The sequence below is a fragment of the Pomacea canaliculata genome, linkage group LG12 (genome assembly GCF_003073045.1).
Source record: "Pomacea canaliculata isolate SZHN2017 linkage group LG12, ASM307304v1, whole genome shotgun sequence".
NCBI classification, from domain to species: domain Eukaryota; kingdom Metazoa; phylum Mollusca; class Gastropoda; order Architaenioglossa; family Ampullariidae; genus Pomacea; species Pomacea canaliculata.
Window position 1 is genome coordinate 965,964 of NC_037601.1, and position 17,010 is coordinate 982,973.

General features: G+C 48.3%; 1 protein-coding gene across 1 annotated transcript in view; it reads right to left on the reverse strand.

Moving 5' to 3' along the window:
- The window catches only part of LOC112576818 (inositol 1,4,5-trisphosphate receptor type 3-like), a 116,427-nt gene that overhangs the window by 17,059 nt on the left and 82,358 nt on the right, over positions 1-17,010 (reverse strand). Inside the window, 17 exon segments of the mRNA XM_025259575.1 lie at positions 313-396; positions 875-976; positions 1,990-2,139; positions 2,515-2,637; positions 4,022-4,318; positions 4,739-4,789; positions 5,040-5,136; positions 5,410-5,507; positions 6,562-6,718; positions 7,105-7,263; positions 7,751-7,889; positions 8,164-8,293; positions 8,699-8,770; positions 9,136-9,240; positions 9,631-9,802; positions 11,652-11,765; positions 15,628-15,666. Coding sequence (XP_025115360.1) covers positions 313-396; positions 875-976; positions 1,990-2,139; positions 2,515-2,637; positions 4,022-4,318; positions 4,739-4,789; positions 5,040-5,136; positions 5,410-5,507; positions 6,562-6,718; positions 7,105-7,263; positions 7,751-7,889; positions 8,164-8,293; positions 8,699-8,770; positions 9,136-9,240; positions 9,631-9,802; positions 11,652-11,765; positions 15,628-15,666 — 2,089 coding nt within the window.

Genomic DNA, 17,010 nt, shown 5'->3' on the forward strand with positions numbered 1-17,010 from the left:
GCTCAAAGCATTCAACACACCTGTCTGTCAAAGCGCTCAGGCACACCTGTTTGCTTGGCATCACATGCACGAGCGCGCACACACAGTGAGGACACTAGAGTACCCAGCAAAAGCGCGCCAACAATGTTCAGAGACAGAGAGGGTGAGTGTTGGCGACATTTGCTACCAAATGAACAAACCAATCAGGATTGATATTGGCGCTGAGATCATCATCATCATCATCAATCATCAATTATCATCATCATCAATCATCAATCATCCATCATCATCATCATCATCATCATCATCATCAAAAGCGACCTGGCCACTCACCATGGCAACCTCAGTCGCCCCCGGCCCGTTCTCTTCAATCAAGGACATGATGAGGTTGGCGATGCTCATTCGCAGCTCCAGGATCTGATTGCGATTACACAAAGTTTGTCATTTCAATATTTGCTTCAGCAGTGCTGATCAGTGAGAGGACAATTCAAAACCAACGAACACTTTTAAGTTTATTGCTTGGCAATGATAAGACAAGTATCTAGTCCACGTCTATAAATGTCAAGGAATTCTTTCGATTACTTTTAGAAACCAGAGATTCATGTTTATGTTTATGTTTATAATAAAACACTGAGAATTTTGAACTCGTTTGTAGTCCAGTACAGAAAATCTAGTTACATAAGCTTTTTTTCACGACACTCAGGCCAGAAAGAAAGTTGAAAGACCCTGATTACAATAAGCTGCAGTTTTCAGCTAGAACCACTGATCGTTCGGATCATTGTCATGACGAAAGACAAACTCAGAGAGCAAGCGAGCAAGGGAAAGAACGAAAGAGAGAAAGAGAGAAGGCGAGAGAAGCAAATGTGTGAACTGTGCTCAGTACACCCATCGTTACCTTCTCTGTACAGCAGTTTGCAAAGTCACCTGCCCGCATGATAAAATTGATGTAGTCGATGATTTTGTTATCGTAGATGACTATGCGGTTGTCCTGATTTCCCTGAAAAAGAGAAGAGCAAGCTGAATGCAGGGTTCCCAGGGATCAGGGATGGTGCCAAGTAAGGACCTTATAAGGACCTTTCATGCATTCGTAAGGACCTAAGTGACAGTCATCAATGCTTAAGTTTTTCTCTTGTATGGTCGGAAAGATGTATTATTTATGAATCTGTGGTCTTCTCTATGTTCTCAAATACATGTATTTCTAGTAATAAATAATCAAAGAGTTAATTTTGATGCCTGTCTGCCATATTTAGATTAGATAACTTAAAAAGTGTCCTTAGCGCGCTGATAACATACACCGTTAATGTTCCAAGTTTTCTAGAAATCTAAGTAATAATAATTGCAAAACCTGAAAGCATTCTTTGGTGTAATACAAAAGTCAGTTCACGTGTCTCTCTCTCGCACACACACTCTAACGGGAAGAGAGAGAGAAACAGAGCTATGCACAGTAGTACTAGAAGATCAAGGTTCAAGAAAGAGTAAGTTTCTAAAGACCTTTTGAAAAAAGTTTTTTGTGAATACAGAAGGGAAACTAGTGTTGTACAGATGTGTAGACCAAACATTTTCTTGTGACTACAAGGAATGCCAAGGCTTGGAGGATCAGATGAGGAATGAAAAGAGTGTGATCCTAATGCTAAACCAAAGATGGAATGAGTCGAAACTGTCCAGCATTACAACCCATTTATTTTTGTTAACCTTGAGATATTATTTAAGCATTCTTATTATACATACATGTAACACATGCAACCATATACTTATACATAAACAGCATGATACACTAACACACATAAGATTAAGATTACAAAATGACACATACACAATAAATACAAACAGACCCCGGCGACCGCACTGATCCTCTGACAACAGGAGGACAAGGCTTGGCGTCTGCATGCAAACCAAGTACCGGACACTGGACCAACCCTTCATGCTTGCAGACAGTGTCATCCACAAACACAAACACAAACACAAACACACCCTGACACACGATGGGTTGTCGCGAGCAGCATTACTCACTGCCGTGAACTCGTTCATCGTCTCAAAGAGCTGGATGACCAGGTCGATGTTCTTGCCGTTGATGTTGGAGTAGACGACGTTGAGGAAGCGTGTGACCTCGGCGATGATGTCGAAGGACTTGACGTTGTCTGGCTGCTCACGCAGGTAATCCTGCACAACAACATCAACAAGTCAAGGTGGCTTCTCTGCTCTCCTCTCCACCTCTGTCATCATCCGGCCATCATCCATTCTCTAGCCTACATCTTCCCATGAGTATTATCTATCGTCCCATGGAGACCTCCCCGAATGCGCGCTGGGCAGCAAGGCAGTAAAACTCAGAAGCACGGATAGATACAACGAACAGTGTTCTGACATTGTTGGCTGGCGTTGTTTGAAAGTTTGTATTGTGAATTACTGACATGTAGCGTAGCGAGACACACCTCTTGCCCCCCTTGTCAACATCCAGCTCACTGTGTCCCCAGGTGACAGCGGGAATGACACCGAGCGTGTATGCGTGTAGGTACGTGCGTGCGCGTGGCTACTCACCTGCAGCAGTTTGTTCTGCCCGTCACACATCCTGGCCATGACCTTTAGCACCAGCTCGATGTAGCCGTCGTTGCGGTACTCGAAGGCCGCCGTGTCTGACGCCAGCAGGTCCGACTCCGGCTCCTGCCGCCAAACAGGCACAAGTCTTACCACGTGACCTTAGTCCCGTTAACTATCTGTACAACATTCTGCCTTCCTAGACATTTCAGCAGAAAGTTAAGTTACAAATTACAACCGTAGAGAAAAAATCTTTAAGACAAAGTACAGCAGCTCCGTGTCCTTTCGGTCGTTGAACACGTGAGGTATTCAAGCCCTCACTCTTCTCACGACCACACTGTGGTGAGGTCTGTGCTCACGTCTTCTCCATCACTACTTGTCCCTCTGCGAGTACATTCAGCTGGGTCAGTAGGGGGTGACTACATTTAACAGCTGGGTCAGTAGGGGGTGACTACATTTAACAGCTGGGTCAGTAGGGGGTGAGTATATTTAACAGCTGGGTCAGTAGGGGGTGAGTATATTTAACAGCTGGGTCAGTAGGGGGCGACTACATTTAACAGCTGGGTCAGTAGGGGGTGAGTATATTTAACAGCTGGGTCAGTAGGGGGTGAGTATATTTAACAGCTGGGTCAGTAGGGGGTGAGTATATTTAACAGCTGGGTCAGTAGGGGGCGAGTACATTTAACAGCTGGGTCAGTAGGGGGTGAGTATATTTAACAGCTGGGTCAGTAGGGGGTGAGTATATTTAACAGCTGGGTCAGTAGGGGGCGACTACATTTAACAGCTGGGTCAGTAGGGGGTGAGTATATTTAACAGCTGGGTCAGTAGGGGGTGAGTATATTTAACAGCTGGGTCAGTAGGGGGCGAGTACATTTAACAGCTGGGTCAGTAGGGGCCAGCACGCTGCTCTTCATGTGGGGACTCGGACCACTCTCCTCATCTACAAAGATGAAGCTCAAGCAGATATTTCTGCTAGTTGGTGAGGTGTCGACGGCAGGAGGGGGAAGTATTTAATCAAGCATCGAACCCCAGACATGCTCTTAAGTGGAGTGAATTATCCACCAATCTACAAAACCTTCAAAATTATTTCCTAGGCACCAGAACTTCCTCTTTACATAATCATGATTTCTTGTTTACTTGTTTACAACTGTATAATTTTAATCTACATGTCTTCAGTCTCAAGACCGGTTTTATACTAGTATTCTTGAGTTGCTTTTCTTGATGCTAAAATATCAATTGTCATCAGAAAGACTGCTAGTGAAAGAATATTTACTGACAAATATGTTATCACAAGGACACTTGTAGAAGGAAGGCTTGGCCGAATATTGTCAGTTCCAAAAATATCAAAATATTTGTTGTAAGTTTACTTCAGGCACCACATTCTAGCAAATAGCTTCAACGACTGGGCACCACGAGCAGAGGGCAAAGACTAATATATGGAGGAATAAAATGTGATCAGTGTTTTGAGCGATTGAACAAGAGCACCAGAGGAAGAGCTTGTTGTCCTGACCTCCAGCTTGACGGCGATGTCCACGTCCTGCAACTCCTGTGCGTCCATCAGCGCGATGTCCTCCTTCATCTGCGGGTTGGCGAAGTGAACTTCCTTCTTTGCAGCACCATTGGCGTGCTGCTCCTTGTCCTTCACCTTCTTGCTGGCCTTCGTTTTCTTGCCGTCCTTGAACCCGACCTTGCCGTCCTTGGCGTCTAGAACACCGACTGCCATGTCCATCAGCTTCTTTTCTGGCGCCTTGGATTTGGTCTTTTTGGTGGAGGCAGGCTTGACACAGCCCTCCACCTGTCTCCGTGTCTGGCCAACAAACAAACCGAGAGTTCCAACAACGCTGACCAGGACAGTTGTGTTTACTGCATACAACCGGCGTATACAGATTCCAAATAAAGAAAACCCTCGTACAACTCACACATTCCCCAAAGTCCCGATACGATGTAAAAATACCATTCTACATCCATTTTCCCTGGCTTGCTTTGTACACCCACCTGACTACGAATTCCATCAGGTCTCCAGCAACATACCTCCACATCTACACCACAGCGTCCACAGCCTCCTACAATACTAACTATACTACCCGCTTTGCCATGACCACCCTAACACCTTAGAGGATGCCACTCGTTCTTTTAAATACAAAAGCCAGAACTAACTGTCAAGTAAGAACACGTGAGAGCGAGAAGAACTTGACACACAGCAAGAAGAGCAAAAGTAAGAACTTACCCAACCACTCAGTCGCTGCTGCCGCATGGCATTTTCATAGGCTTGTATTTGCTGCAAACAACAGGAAGTCATTCGATGTGATGAAAGTGGTTACACAATGAATCACAGAGTGAGGGCAGCTATGAGCAATGTGATTGGTGTATCACGACCTACAGTACACGTCCAGAAGGTAAAACTGCTGGTGGCTACCTTCCATCTATCTTGTTACTCTTCTGAACTCTGACAACTATGCCGCCATATGTTAGAACACAGTGCTCTCACCCAGGCCCGGTGTACCCGAAGCCAGTCTCCCAACTCTCACCTTGAGCGCCATGAGGGTGACGATGAAGGTGCTGTGGCACTTCTTGGTGGACGACGAGTCCTTCAGCTTTGCCTCCCGCTGCACCTGTAGGGACCGCCTGCACACACCCGCCACGTGCACTGAGGACTTCTATACGCTTATCACGTGACTCATGTCAAATCATTTTGTAGGCACCCATCACATGACATTGGTTGTGTTCTAGATAACAAATAAGTGACACGTCCCCATTTCCGATAAAAGAAGTTTGTCATCTTTTGTTCATTACACGGATGAAATGTTCAGTCCTCGTCACACGTGTCTTGAACTGGCAAGTGAGTGACGATGTGATGGCAGTGATGATATGGTGGTAATATGGTCATGAGACACTTACTTCTCTTTGATGGAGTTTGTAGACAAGGCCATGCGGTCCCTGACGGCCATGAAGAAGACCTCCTCTCGCGTGGAGAAAAAGTAGGTCAGCATGGATTGCTGCCATGAGCAACATAGTAAACATAGTAAACATTGGTCAACACCTGCTCCATGTTAATGTAATGAGGACTTACTCTCTGAGAGAACAAACAAATTCATTTAAATGTTGACAGTGGACCTTCAGCAAGCAGCTAGAGGACTTTGCAGATGACATTAGTCTCATATCTCATCGGCAGCAACATGCACAAAGCAAACTGAGTAAGCTAACAGAGGAAGCAGAGAAGACTGGATTAACAACAGAAAGAAGACCCAAGTGATGAGAATCAACAAGCAGGAACTCCCAATCCAACTTCAAGGAGAGAACATCCTGGAAACAGATCACTTTGTGTATCTGAGGACCATTGTCAACAAGGACGGTGGAGCAGACGATGACATCAAAAGCCACATCAACAAGGCCAGACATGCTTTCACCAGCCTACGCCCCATCTGGAACTTCCGAGCATTATCCTTCCGCAGTAAGACCCGTATCTTCAACACCAATGTGAAGGCTGTCCTGCTGTATGGTTGTGAAACCTGGAGAGTGACAAACACCATCAACAGCAAGCTCCAGACCTTTACCAACCGATGCCTTCGCCATATTCTGGGAATAAGATGGCCTGAAAAGATCTCCAACAGCAGCCTGTGGTAAAGAACTAACCAGAGTGCCACTAGCCAAGACACCAAAAAGCACAAATAAGGCTGGACAGGACACACCCTGCGCAAACCAGCTGACAGCATTGCCAGACAGGCACTTGACTGGAATCCTCAGGGGAAGAGGAGAGTTGGGAGACCAAAGCAGACTTGGAAAAGAACAGAAGAGAGCGAGGCACAGGACATGGGAACCACATGGGCCAACTCAGGGGGGATGCCATATACAGGGTCCGCTGGCGAGGTGTTGTTACGGATATGCTCCTCGAGGAGTAACAAGGAACAAACTAAACTAAATGTTGACAGACGTGCGCTCCCTGTAGTCAGGAGGTAATCAAGGGGTGTAGACTGTTTGTTTAAACAACTAAAGGGCACATCTGGACATAGGTACTTGAAGCAGGAGTGTGAAGTCTGTATAGTCTCCTACCTGCACCTGGGTGTTGGCGTTGAAGAGCATGATACACAGGAAGGCCAGCACCTCCTTGGCGATCTCGTCGTTGCGCGAGGCCAGGTGCGGGAGAGATTTCTTCATGGCTCCACACCGATCAAACATATTCTGCACCTCGCCGATCTGTTTCAGGACCCTGGACACACACGGTCTCCATTAGCAGCCTCTGCTGGCGGGCCTGGGGTCGGTCACACACGTTGGGATTTCGCCAAAGTACACAGACTCAAACAGCTGCAGAACCATGTTCATAACTAAAAGACTTTCTTAACAAACATCAGCATTTCACCACAGCCACATACACTAGAAATATTTTTGTAAATTTTGTCGGCTAGACACAACAATCTGCTGACATGAAATATTTTGTTGAAATCCCTCAGGCCTTCATCCTCCATACCAATGGCAGGCACTGCGCGCCTTGTGTTAGAAACCCTCGTCAAGAGGTTAAAGGTCGTCAGAGTGGTTATCTGATCACAGTCTGGCGACAAATGATAACAGCGGCAAAAGTCACGTGGACACACTCACTTGGTGATCTTGGGCTCGGTTGTGCGCGTGGCCCAGTCCTCCGGCAGGCGGCGCTCCTCGTTGTGAACTAGCGCGCGCAGCACTTGGAAGCACTTGACGTTGAGCTCATCCATCTCCATGCGCGCGCCTTCAGACATGCGCTTGCACTCCATGGAAATCCTGCAAGCACCACATTGTTCTGTGCAAACTGCATCGAGGCAGACATGTCTGTCCCTTTGGCTCAAATTAAAAATAAAGGGAAAAGGTAGAGTCCGAGAAGAGAAGTGGTTTACCGTGTCTAGCCAATGGGAAACCAATCTTTGTCCTGTGCTTTGAGCTTACAGACCAAGTTTGTATTTCGGGTGGACAGCTGCGGAGTGAGAGAGGGGAAAAGAGTTTTCAAGCTACGGGTCCACACGACCTGCTGCTCACAGGTAGAGTACAACAGGCGACTGCGTCCTCGTCGCTAAGACAGGAACTCAAAGATCCGATGATGGACGCTGAAGATAATAAGCTATCAACACCTCACAAGCCTATTATCTGTCAAAAGTGCTACGGGACTATTGCGCTAAAGTGCATGAGAATATTTGTATACTCCTGCAGGTTCCTGGCAGAGCTAAGGGTCAGGCATGCGTATACACACATATATACAGGTTTGGCAGCTTACGCCAGTTGGTCCAGGAGCTTGGCGGCCGGCCCGTACCGCTTGTCCACCTTCTTGTCGTGCGTGTCGATGAAGCAGCGCACCAGGCTCTGAAACTCCTCCCCCAAGGGAAGCTCCTCGTCGGAACCGATGATGGTATAGGCTGCAAGGGCAGCACATGGGGTACATGCGTTAACACAATTATGTGTAGTATTTCTACAGCCTGACCACGCACACACACACGCACGCACACATACACACACGCACACACACACATTCATTCTCTTGTCATGTCTGTGCCATCCCTTCTCCCTCTGGCTCGCCGTGCACCGCTCTCCTCCATGTCTGAGTCTCCCAAGCCTTTAGGAATCACTGAGACCTTGTTATACCTATCTACGGTGTATTTACGTTATGTCTACTGTCTGATCACGTCTCACCCCTCTTGGACTTGAGTCGCAGCTGGGCAGTGACAGTGTTGTGACCGGCGAAGACGACAGCACAATTCTTGGCGAACACCCGGAACTTGGCGTTGAGCTCCACCTCGCTTGAGTAGTACTCGATGTTTCCCTGTCATCCGGACAAGCAAACGGCTTCTACGTTAGCGTCAGTCGCCAGACAATAACATCAACAGAATAATGAATGGACACCTTGTTCTCCCCCTCCCACTGGTGTACACGAAAACACGCAACCTCTATTTTCTGATTTCTTCAGCAGATGCCTGGTGTGGAAGACTTTGACGACAGTCCTGGGGTCCTGGGGTCCTGGACACCGTTACAAACATTTCACTGTCGCAATGCACTGCTACGACTGTCAGGACACAAACACGAGGGACTGGTGACTCTGGCTGGAACTAAAGCTAACGACCTGTCTCTAGACACACGTGGCCTTCCCACCCGGGGTCAAGACTCTCACACCACGGGACAACACTGTCGTTCAAGGGACGTAACACACAGTCCAAGGGAGAGCACGCACCCGTCTGATGGCGCTGGATGTGTCCTCCACGGTGATGCCGGACGCGAAGCGCTCCATGATGTGCTCCAGGTTCTGGTGGACAGACACAGCACACGGTCAACATGGTGTAAACCAGTCATTACTTGTTACTGATACTCGTACAGCTGAGTGCAATAGGTCATGTCATGTCACATAGTGACCTGTGTCGTGTCATACAGGCGTAACAAGGTGTGTCATGTCACATAGTGACCTGTGTCGTGTCATACAGGTGTAACAAGGTGTGTCATGTCATGTCAGTGCACATCTGTGCATGTATGTACTATACACCTTGTCGTCAACATCAAGTGTACAGTTAGAATGCAAACAAGTCTTTGTATAACCACTCCAACCGTATTTTATAAGCAAGTGCAGAGTGTACCTGTCGCTGGTGTAGGTCTCACAAAGCATGTGGCACTCACCGAGTTGGGCATGTTGGAGACGGGAACAACGACCGACAGGCAGTTGACCATGTTCTTCATGTGATTAGGTTTGAAAAGTAACGGCCCCACGATCTCGCTGAACATCTGTGGGACAGAACATGTCATGTACACCAGACAGACATCGATGACACTCATCTGCAGGACACACAGAGATGAACGACAGACCGAAACATTTGTCAGACAGAGAGAAAGAAGGGCTCGAGAGTTTGTTGTGCCTTACTCGTGGTCGTGGCTGCAGACTGCTACACGTGGCCAGACAAACAAACAACAAACAACAAGTGTAAGCTGTGGTCAGCCAGGACATTCACTAACATAGGAACAAGACGGTTGACTTTCATGACCACGACACTGAAGTGAGTGTGAAAGACAGGGTCAAAGACACTTATCACTGAGTCATTCAGTAGGTAGGCCAAGGTACCAGGGAGGCAAAGGATGCCGCCCCTCGTGCTGCTGCTGGTCAGGCAGGCCACTCACCACACACGCCTTGGCCAGGTGGTCCGTCTCGTCCATCTCCTGACCGTACTGCTGCTGGTCGGGGAAGTAGAAGTCCCTGTAGAAGGTCTCCAGAAACGGGAAGACGCCCTCCAGGATGTACAGCACGGTTCCGTACGCAGAAGATTCGAAGTCTGGCGCATGTGCAGAGCCGCTGAAAACACGTGCATAGTTCTATAAATAGACTGTGGCATGGTCTCCTCAGGTCCCCTAACTCCTTCTCTTCCTCATCAACCCTCATGCAAAACAGATTTTACCTGCTGACCACCACACCTCTGACAATAAAACATCTCACGTCGTCACCACGTACAACGTGTCTCACGTCGTCAGTTGTAGTCCGTACTCCGCCACGTCTCACTTCCTGACAGTAATGGAGGCTTTCTGCAACTTCCTGTCTTCACTTGCTTCACTTCTGACCCCTGGTGTTCATTGTGCCTCGGGTGTGGGGTCTGTTAGTTTCTGTTTGTGGTTGGGTCTGTAAGTTTCTGTCTGTGGTGGGGTCTGTAAGTTTCTGTCTGTGGTGGGGTCTGTAAGTTTCTGTCTGTGGTGGGGGTCTGTTAGTTTCTGTTTGTGGTGGGGTCTGTTAGTTTCTGTTTGTGGTGGGGGTCTGTTAGTTTCTGTTTGTGGTGGGGTCTGTTAGTTTCTGTTTGTGGTGGGGTCTGTAAGTTTCTGTTTGTGGTGGGGTCTGTAAGTTTCTGTCTGTGGTGGGGTCTGTTAGTTTCTGTTTGTGGTGGGGTCTGTTAGTTTCTGTTTGTGGTGGGGGTCTGTTAGTTTCTGTTTGTGGTGGGGTCTGTTAGTTTCTGTTTGTGGTGGGGGTCTGTTAGTTTCTGTTTGTGGTGGGGGTCTGTTAGTTTCTGTTTGTGGTGGGTCTGTTAGTTTCTGTTTGTGGTGGGGTCTGTTAGTTTCTGTTTGTGGTGGGGTCTGTTAGTTTCTGTTTGTGGTGGGGTCTGTTAGTTTCTGTTTGTGGTGGGGTCTGTTAGTTTCTGTCTGTGGTGGGGTCTGTCTGTTTCTGTTTGTGGTGGGGTCTGTTAGTTTCTACAATCTACCAATCGTGCACGTCCAGTATGAGAACTGCTTGTCGTCGGCCAAGGTGTAGGTGTAAATACATTTTCTTTCACCGCCGACTGATGAAGAAAATCCCACTGAGTGTGTTTCCTACAGACTGAGTGGGCTGTAGAGAGGAGGAGGGATCAGACAGTTGGGGGAGGGGGGCAGTTCCGTGGGCGTTTTCTTGCTGAATGATGAATGGGAGCCTCCCGTGTAGGCGCGGCGGTCTGCTTCAAGCTTTGAAGTACAAGACCTTAGAATCCGACATTCACTTGATGGTAGCCATAGTGATATTCGGCAAACAATATTCCTTTAAAGCCCAGTTCTGTCCACGTGGTCAAAGATCAGGAGGGAGGGAGCAGAGAGTCCCGGCCCATTCAACCAGTGCACCCAACCCTTCTTTCTGCTCTCCTACTCATGCCTTTTGTTCCCATGTACAAAGATATTACGGGATATTCCTCCCCCATGTCACACCCCGACCCTGGGGGACATCCAGGAAAAGTCACGCGTGCGCATGCGCAAACCAAGTTAACCAACCTGTAGTACACGCGCGGGTTTTCCCCAGGAAACGTTGTGGGAGTGTTGGCAGGTAGTGATGAGCCACAGAGCGGGCAGAGAGCTTCATGACACTGGAATGGCAGTTATGGAAGCCGGACATGGCTGTTACCCATCATGCTATAGATGTCCCTCCACACAGCTGCATGTAGTCAGCAACAATGCCACACACACAGACACGCAGACATTGAAGCCCTCTATTCACTGACTGTTTGTAAGCGTGAGGTTGTTAGTCTAATGCACTAGTCATTTGTGTTGAACACTTTAAACAGTTCTGTCCTCACTTTCTCGCCCAGCCAACAGGCCGGAGGACACCGGCATGACCAACAGAGGCTGGAAGGTTGTGTGGAGCTGAGAACGAGAGCCGTGTCTCACCTGTCAGCAGCCTCCCATCCGCTCACCTTTTCTCTGGCGCTGTTTTGAGGTGAATGCCGATTTTCTCTGGATCCTCTCGAATGCTGTCTGTTAGACGATTCATCTCGATGGACAATGACGCCAGGTAGTCCCACAGCTCGCTGCAACATACTCGCCATTGGGTCAGCATGTCTGGAGCATTCGCACGGCATAAGAAATTAAAGCAGCTTAGCCATTCTACATTTGGATGAAGCTAAGTCATTTGCCCTATGGTAAATTTATTGTCCATGCTTCCAACTAACTTTGCTGGGAAGTTCTAATGAAGCAACAAATTTAACATTTTAGTGCAAAAAAGTTGAAAGTCCTGTCATGAGACACTACTGGCCAGTCATTCCAAAGCATCTTCTTGGTGTCAAACGGCGACACGATGCGGCGAAAAGGAAACATTCACTTTATGAGTGTGACAGAAAAAGGTGATGGGAACAAATTTACATATTACTTGTCTTTTATCGTCAAAACTGAAAATGGACACAAAAGTCTAAAAAGTGAGGGTGTACTTGAGATGAGGCTACTTAGAAGCCATGTTGGCTGACAGCGTCCACAGCAACGTCTTCAGTCGCTACAACTACGAACAAGAAACACTAACTGTCATTTAATGGTGTCCTATCTCAACTCTGTACTTCTGAAGGCAAAGAACGTTGAACCGCACACAACAACTCACAGATCACGTGACGTAAACAACTACAGTTGGAAGTACATGCTGCCTCTAGCATCCTGCAGCCACGTGTAGCTAGCATGCCTGACGACGCCATGACACAAGAGCACCTGACTACAGATGAACGTGGACAAAGGCCGACAACTGCAAGCAGCCACGAGACCACAGTCTAGCAGGGTTGTCCTCCCGCTACAAGCTCAGTAAGTCTTCACAGTAAGCTGTCATTCCCTCCTACAGAAAGCCACAGAGCCACAGAGGACGACACTCCTGTCAAAGGTCTGACCGTGCACTAACCTCTCACCTCTCACCTCTCACCTCAGCGACTGGACAAAGACGAAAGACAACAAGGTAGAATAAATAACACAGTGTACAGGTGTTGGCCACCTCGCCATGTTTGCTAGCAGGTTTCTCTATGGACCTTTGCCGATTGCCGAGGGTGTACTTCACTAGAGAAAACTGCGATCACGTGTTGAGGTGCCGCACTCTGGAGCCAGCGGAGCCATGGCGACGTGTACTTGGTCACGTGGACAACAGGGACAGCGGGGACAAGTCGTCTCACCGTTCCATCCAACATGGAGTGCCACTGAGAACTGACCTCAACACAAGATAACCACTGGAGTGGTTCAAATAGTCAAGGTGCTAAATACTATTCTCTGGAGCCTGCTGAGCGCCATCTTCTGTCAACCGAGACAACGAGTGGAGCGAACACAACGTCAACTTCTATAAACTCGCAAACATCCGAAAACAAACAAGATTATTCATGTGCATCCTTTTCACCGATGTCCTCCGCTAAACCACAGGCGGCCCACTGATTGTGTGTAAATTAATAACTACACAGATGACTAGATAATTACTCTTTAGATGATTATAAATAACATTCAGACAGCACCGCTCACTCTCCATAATTTGGCAAGCTAGGTGAAACTTCAAGGCGGGGAGAGAGGTGTGTGGGGGCGGGGAGAGAGGTGTATGGGGGCGGGGAGAGAGAGGTGTGTGGGGGCGGGGAGAGAAGTGTGTGGGGCGGGGAGAGAGGTGAGTGGGGGCGGGGAGAGAGAGAGGTGTATGGGGGCGGGGAGAGAAGTGTGTGGGGGCGGGAGAGAGGTGAGTGGGGGCGGGAGAGAGAGAGGTGTATGGGGGCGGGGAGAGAGAGGTGTATGGGGGCGGGAGAGAGAGGTGTGTGGGGGCGGGGAGAGAGGTGAGTGGGGGGGGAGAGAGAGAGGTGTATGGGGGCGGGGAGAGAGAGGTGTATGGGGGCGGGGAGAGAGAGGTGTGTGGGGGCGGGGAGAGAAGTGTGTGGGGGCGGGGAGAGAGGTGAGTGGGGGCGGGAGAGAGAGAGGTGTATGGGGGCGGGGAGAGAGAGTGTGTGGGGGCGGGGAGAGAAGTGTGTGGGGGCGGGGAGAGAGGTGAGTGGGGGCGGGGAGAGAGAGAGGTGTATGGGGCGGGAGAGAGATGTGTAGGGGCGTGGAGAGAGGCGTGTGGGGGCGGGGAGAGAGGTGTGTGGGGCGGGGAGAGAAGTGTGTGGGGGCGGGGAGAGAGGTGAGTGGGGGCGGGGAGAGAGAGAGGTGTATTGGGGCGGGGAGAGAGATGTGTAGGGCGTGGAGAGAGGCGTGTGGGGGCGTGGAGAGAGGCGTGTGGGGGAGGGGAAAGAAAGAGGGAGGTGAAGTTCTGTTGCTGACGATGTGTCTTTCTTGTACTCCGTGACAGACTAGCCTACACACAAACACACTCGCAAATTAGTTTCAGTTCTTTTCTGTCCCGAAATTCAATGAGCATGAGTCCGCCTCGAGTTTTCATTTGAAGAGAAGAAATATGTAGTCAGAAAATGATCTCTGTATGTGACATCATTGTATCATACAGCTAGAGGGAAAACAAAATGTTGACAGCAGACGGCAGTATGGCGTACAACGAGTACAACCACAGGCTGAGTGATACTACTCACAGCAGACCTGGTGAGTACATGTACAAAGAGTACAACCACAGGATGAGTGGTACTACTCACAGCAGACCTCGTGAGTACATGTACAACGAGTACAACAGGCTGAGTCCCACTACTCGCAGCAGAGTATGGACTCACTAGGTGAAAGGTCAATAGGCAAAGGTCCACAGCCTACAACTGCTCTAGGAAGCTGCCACTAACAACCTTCCTCTACCATGCAAACCACCGGAGGATGCAGATTCACGCAACTGTCGGCGTTTCCTTCAGTGAAAAAGTTGCACTAAGTGACCTTGCTCATCGCCTGACAGTAAATGATAACAATGTACATGTATAGTGTTTATATATATATATACAATATACAACAGTGGGAGCAAACTGACTGTGAAATGATCTAACATAAAAACATGTTGTCACGTGAGTAAAACAACCTACCTTTGATGATATGTTACAATGTTTGAAGCACTGCAAATATAATTTAATGTCACTGATGACACTGACCGCGAGTCCTCATGCTAACCTGTATAACTGTGGCTACAATAATATAACAACAATATTTGTCATCAACTATTATTTACAGAAACTGAGTCGCTGACAGCTGACATCCACAAACACACAGCATGCTTGACAATGGCGGACTGAGTGACATGACAGTGGCACAGCGATGCACGAGGGCAACACAAACTGCAGTGGCAGGGCTGGACACGAGTCACGTGACTGACAACACCTACACCACTGGCTGCGTACAGACCAGGCCATAACAACGCATGTCAACTAAGCTGCACGTGCACATGCGTTTGCACGGTTGCACCTGGAGGCCAGCAGACGGCACGCACGCGCGTTCACTCACTCACACACGCACGCACGCACACAACCACAAACATCCTGTCTTCTCTGCTTCGGTGCTGGCGTGACCTGGGAGAAAAACAACTTGACCTGGGGCTATGTTTGACTGTGGCATTGTGCAATACATAAACAGGAATCATATGTTGTTTACACGTGACAACACTGTCACATTGCCATTCCCTTCCTGTCACAATGTTCCACAGATCGCATGTCTGAAACTGAGGTTGGCATCATGATATTTCTCGAGGTACTATTTTCCTGATTATTTTAGTTTTTGGAACCCATTTTTGTGGGCAAAGTAAATATGATAATAAAGTTTTCAAAGTCCTGTGCTGAGTCCACTGTGAATGAGTAGTGCTTGGGGAGCACTGAGCATCCCACAGCGAGGCTGGGCTAGCGACTGGGGGCACCCGGGGTCACGCCAGCACCCAAGACCACGGTGCCGGACCTGCTCGCAGCATGCAGCAAGATGGCGAGGGTGTGAGAGAAAAAGTGGGGAACATGTGAGGCAGTGAGAAAGGAGGGTTACCCGCGATACACGTCATGGACAGGCCGCTCCAGCTGAATGCTGTACGCATGCGCAACATAAACGTCTCAGTTAGACACGTGTGTACTCAAGTAAAAAGGAAACAACACGTATTTTACTTACTTGTTCAACTATGAAAGAAAATGTCTATTTCGAAAATTATAGATGAGAAGCAGAGTGCTCTCACACTTTAGACCTTCCTACATTTTCACTTTCATCTCATGACGATGTCATAGAGGACTGGTGCAATGAACTGTTCGGTTCAATGATTCATGTTCTGGGCGGATAGCGCCAAGCAATACCTGCCTTCTTCAAATGACCAGACCTTTACTGTCTACTGGCAGCAAACTCCATGCAGCATGTCTAAGGCCGCTGTGGCAGCCAAATACTGGAAATGAGACTACACTAGGTTGTCAAGTCTTTAACCCCACTTCCCTTCTGTCCCCTGTCTTTGTCATGTTACTACTGTGGTTAGTGTCCCCTGTCTTTGTTCCACCCTCTCCAAGTTACTTTCTAGCTCAATTTTAAACTTTTCTTATTTTTCAAAATATTTAAAAACCTCATTTATTGGTAACAAGGGAGAGGTTAACAAAGAGCTATTACCATTCCTGTCTCCTGCACTGCAGACATCAGTATCCCCCGCTGGGGTCTTCATTCATTTGGTATGAATAAAAGCAACACTTCTGTTTCTATGTGTATGTGTGTCATTTTGTGACATACAGCTGCCTACATGTAAGAGTCTCCGCGGTCTGAACTACATGTCAACATGGCTGCCTTACTTCTTTCCTTGCTTCTTCATCTAACACAAGGAATGTCAGCTCGAGCGAGCGGCGTGGGTAGAGGTGATGAGAAAACAACAAAGTGATTAAGGACAGACCAGAGACTGACTTACAACGACCTACCAGCAACAACGGTTTGCTCCACTGAGGACAGACATTATTTTGCTGACAGACCAAGGATGTCACAAACCTTGTGAGAGACTCGACCTTCTCCAGGAGGATGTGATGGTTTTGACAAGCAGACACAAAATGTGACTGCGGCTGTGCTAACAGCAGTGATGTGAGGCCATGTGAGACAAGAACGTGAGACAGGGGCGTGAGACAAGAACGTGAGACAAGAATGGGAGACAAGAACGTGAGACAAGAATGTGAGACAAAAATGTGAGACAAGAATGGGAGACAAGAACGTGAGACAAGAACGTGAGACAAAAATGTGAGACAAGAATGGGAGACAGGAACGTGAGACAGGGGCGTGAGACAAGAACGTGAGACAGGAACGTGAGACAGGGGCGTGAGACAAGAATGTGAGACAGGAACGTGAGACAGGGGCGTGAGACAAGAATGTGAGACAAGAACGTGAGACAGGGGCGTGAGACAAGAATGTGAG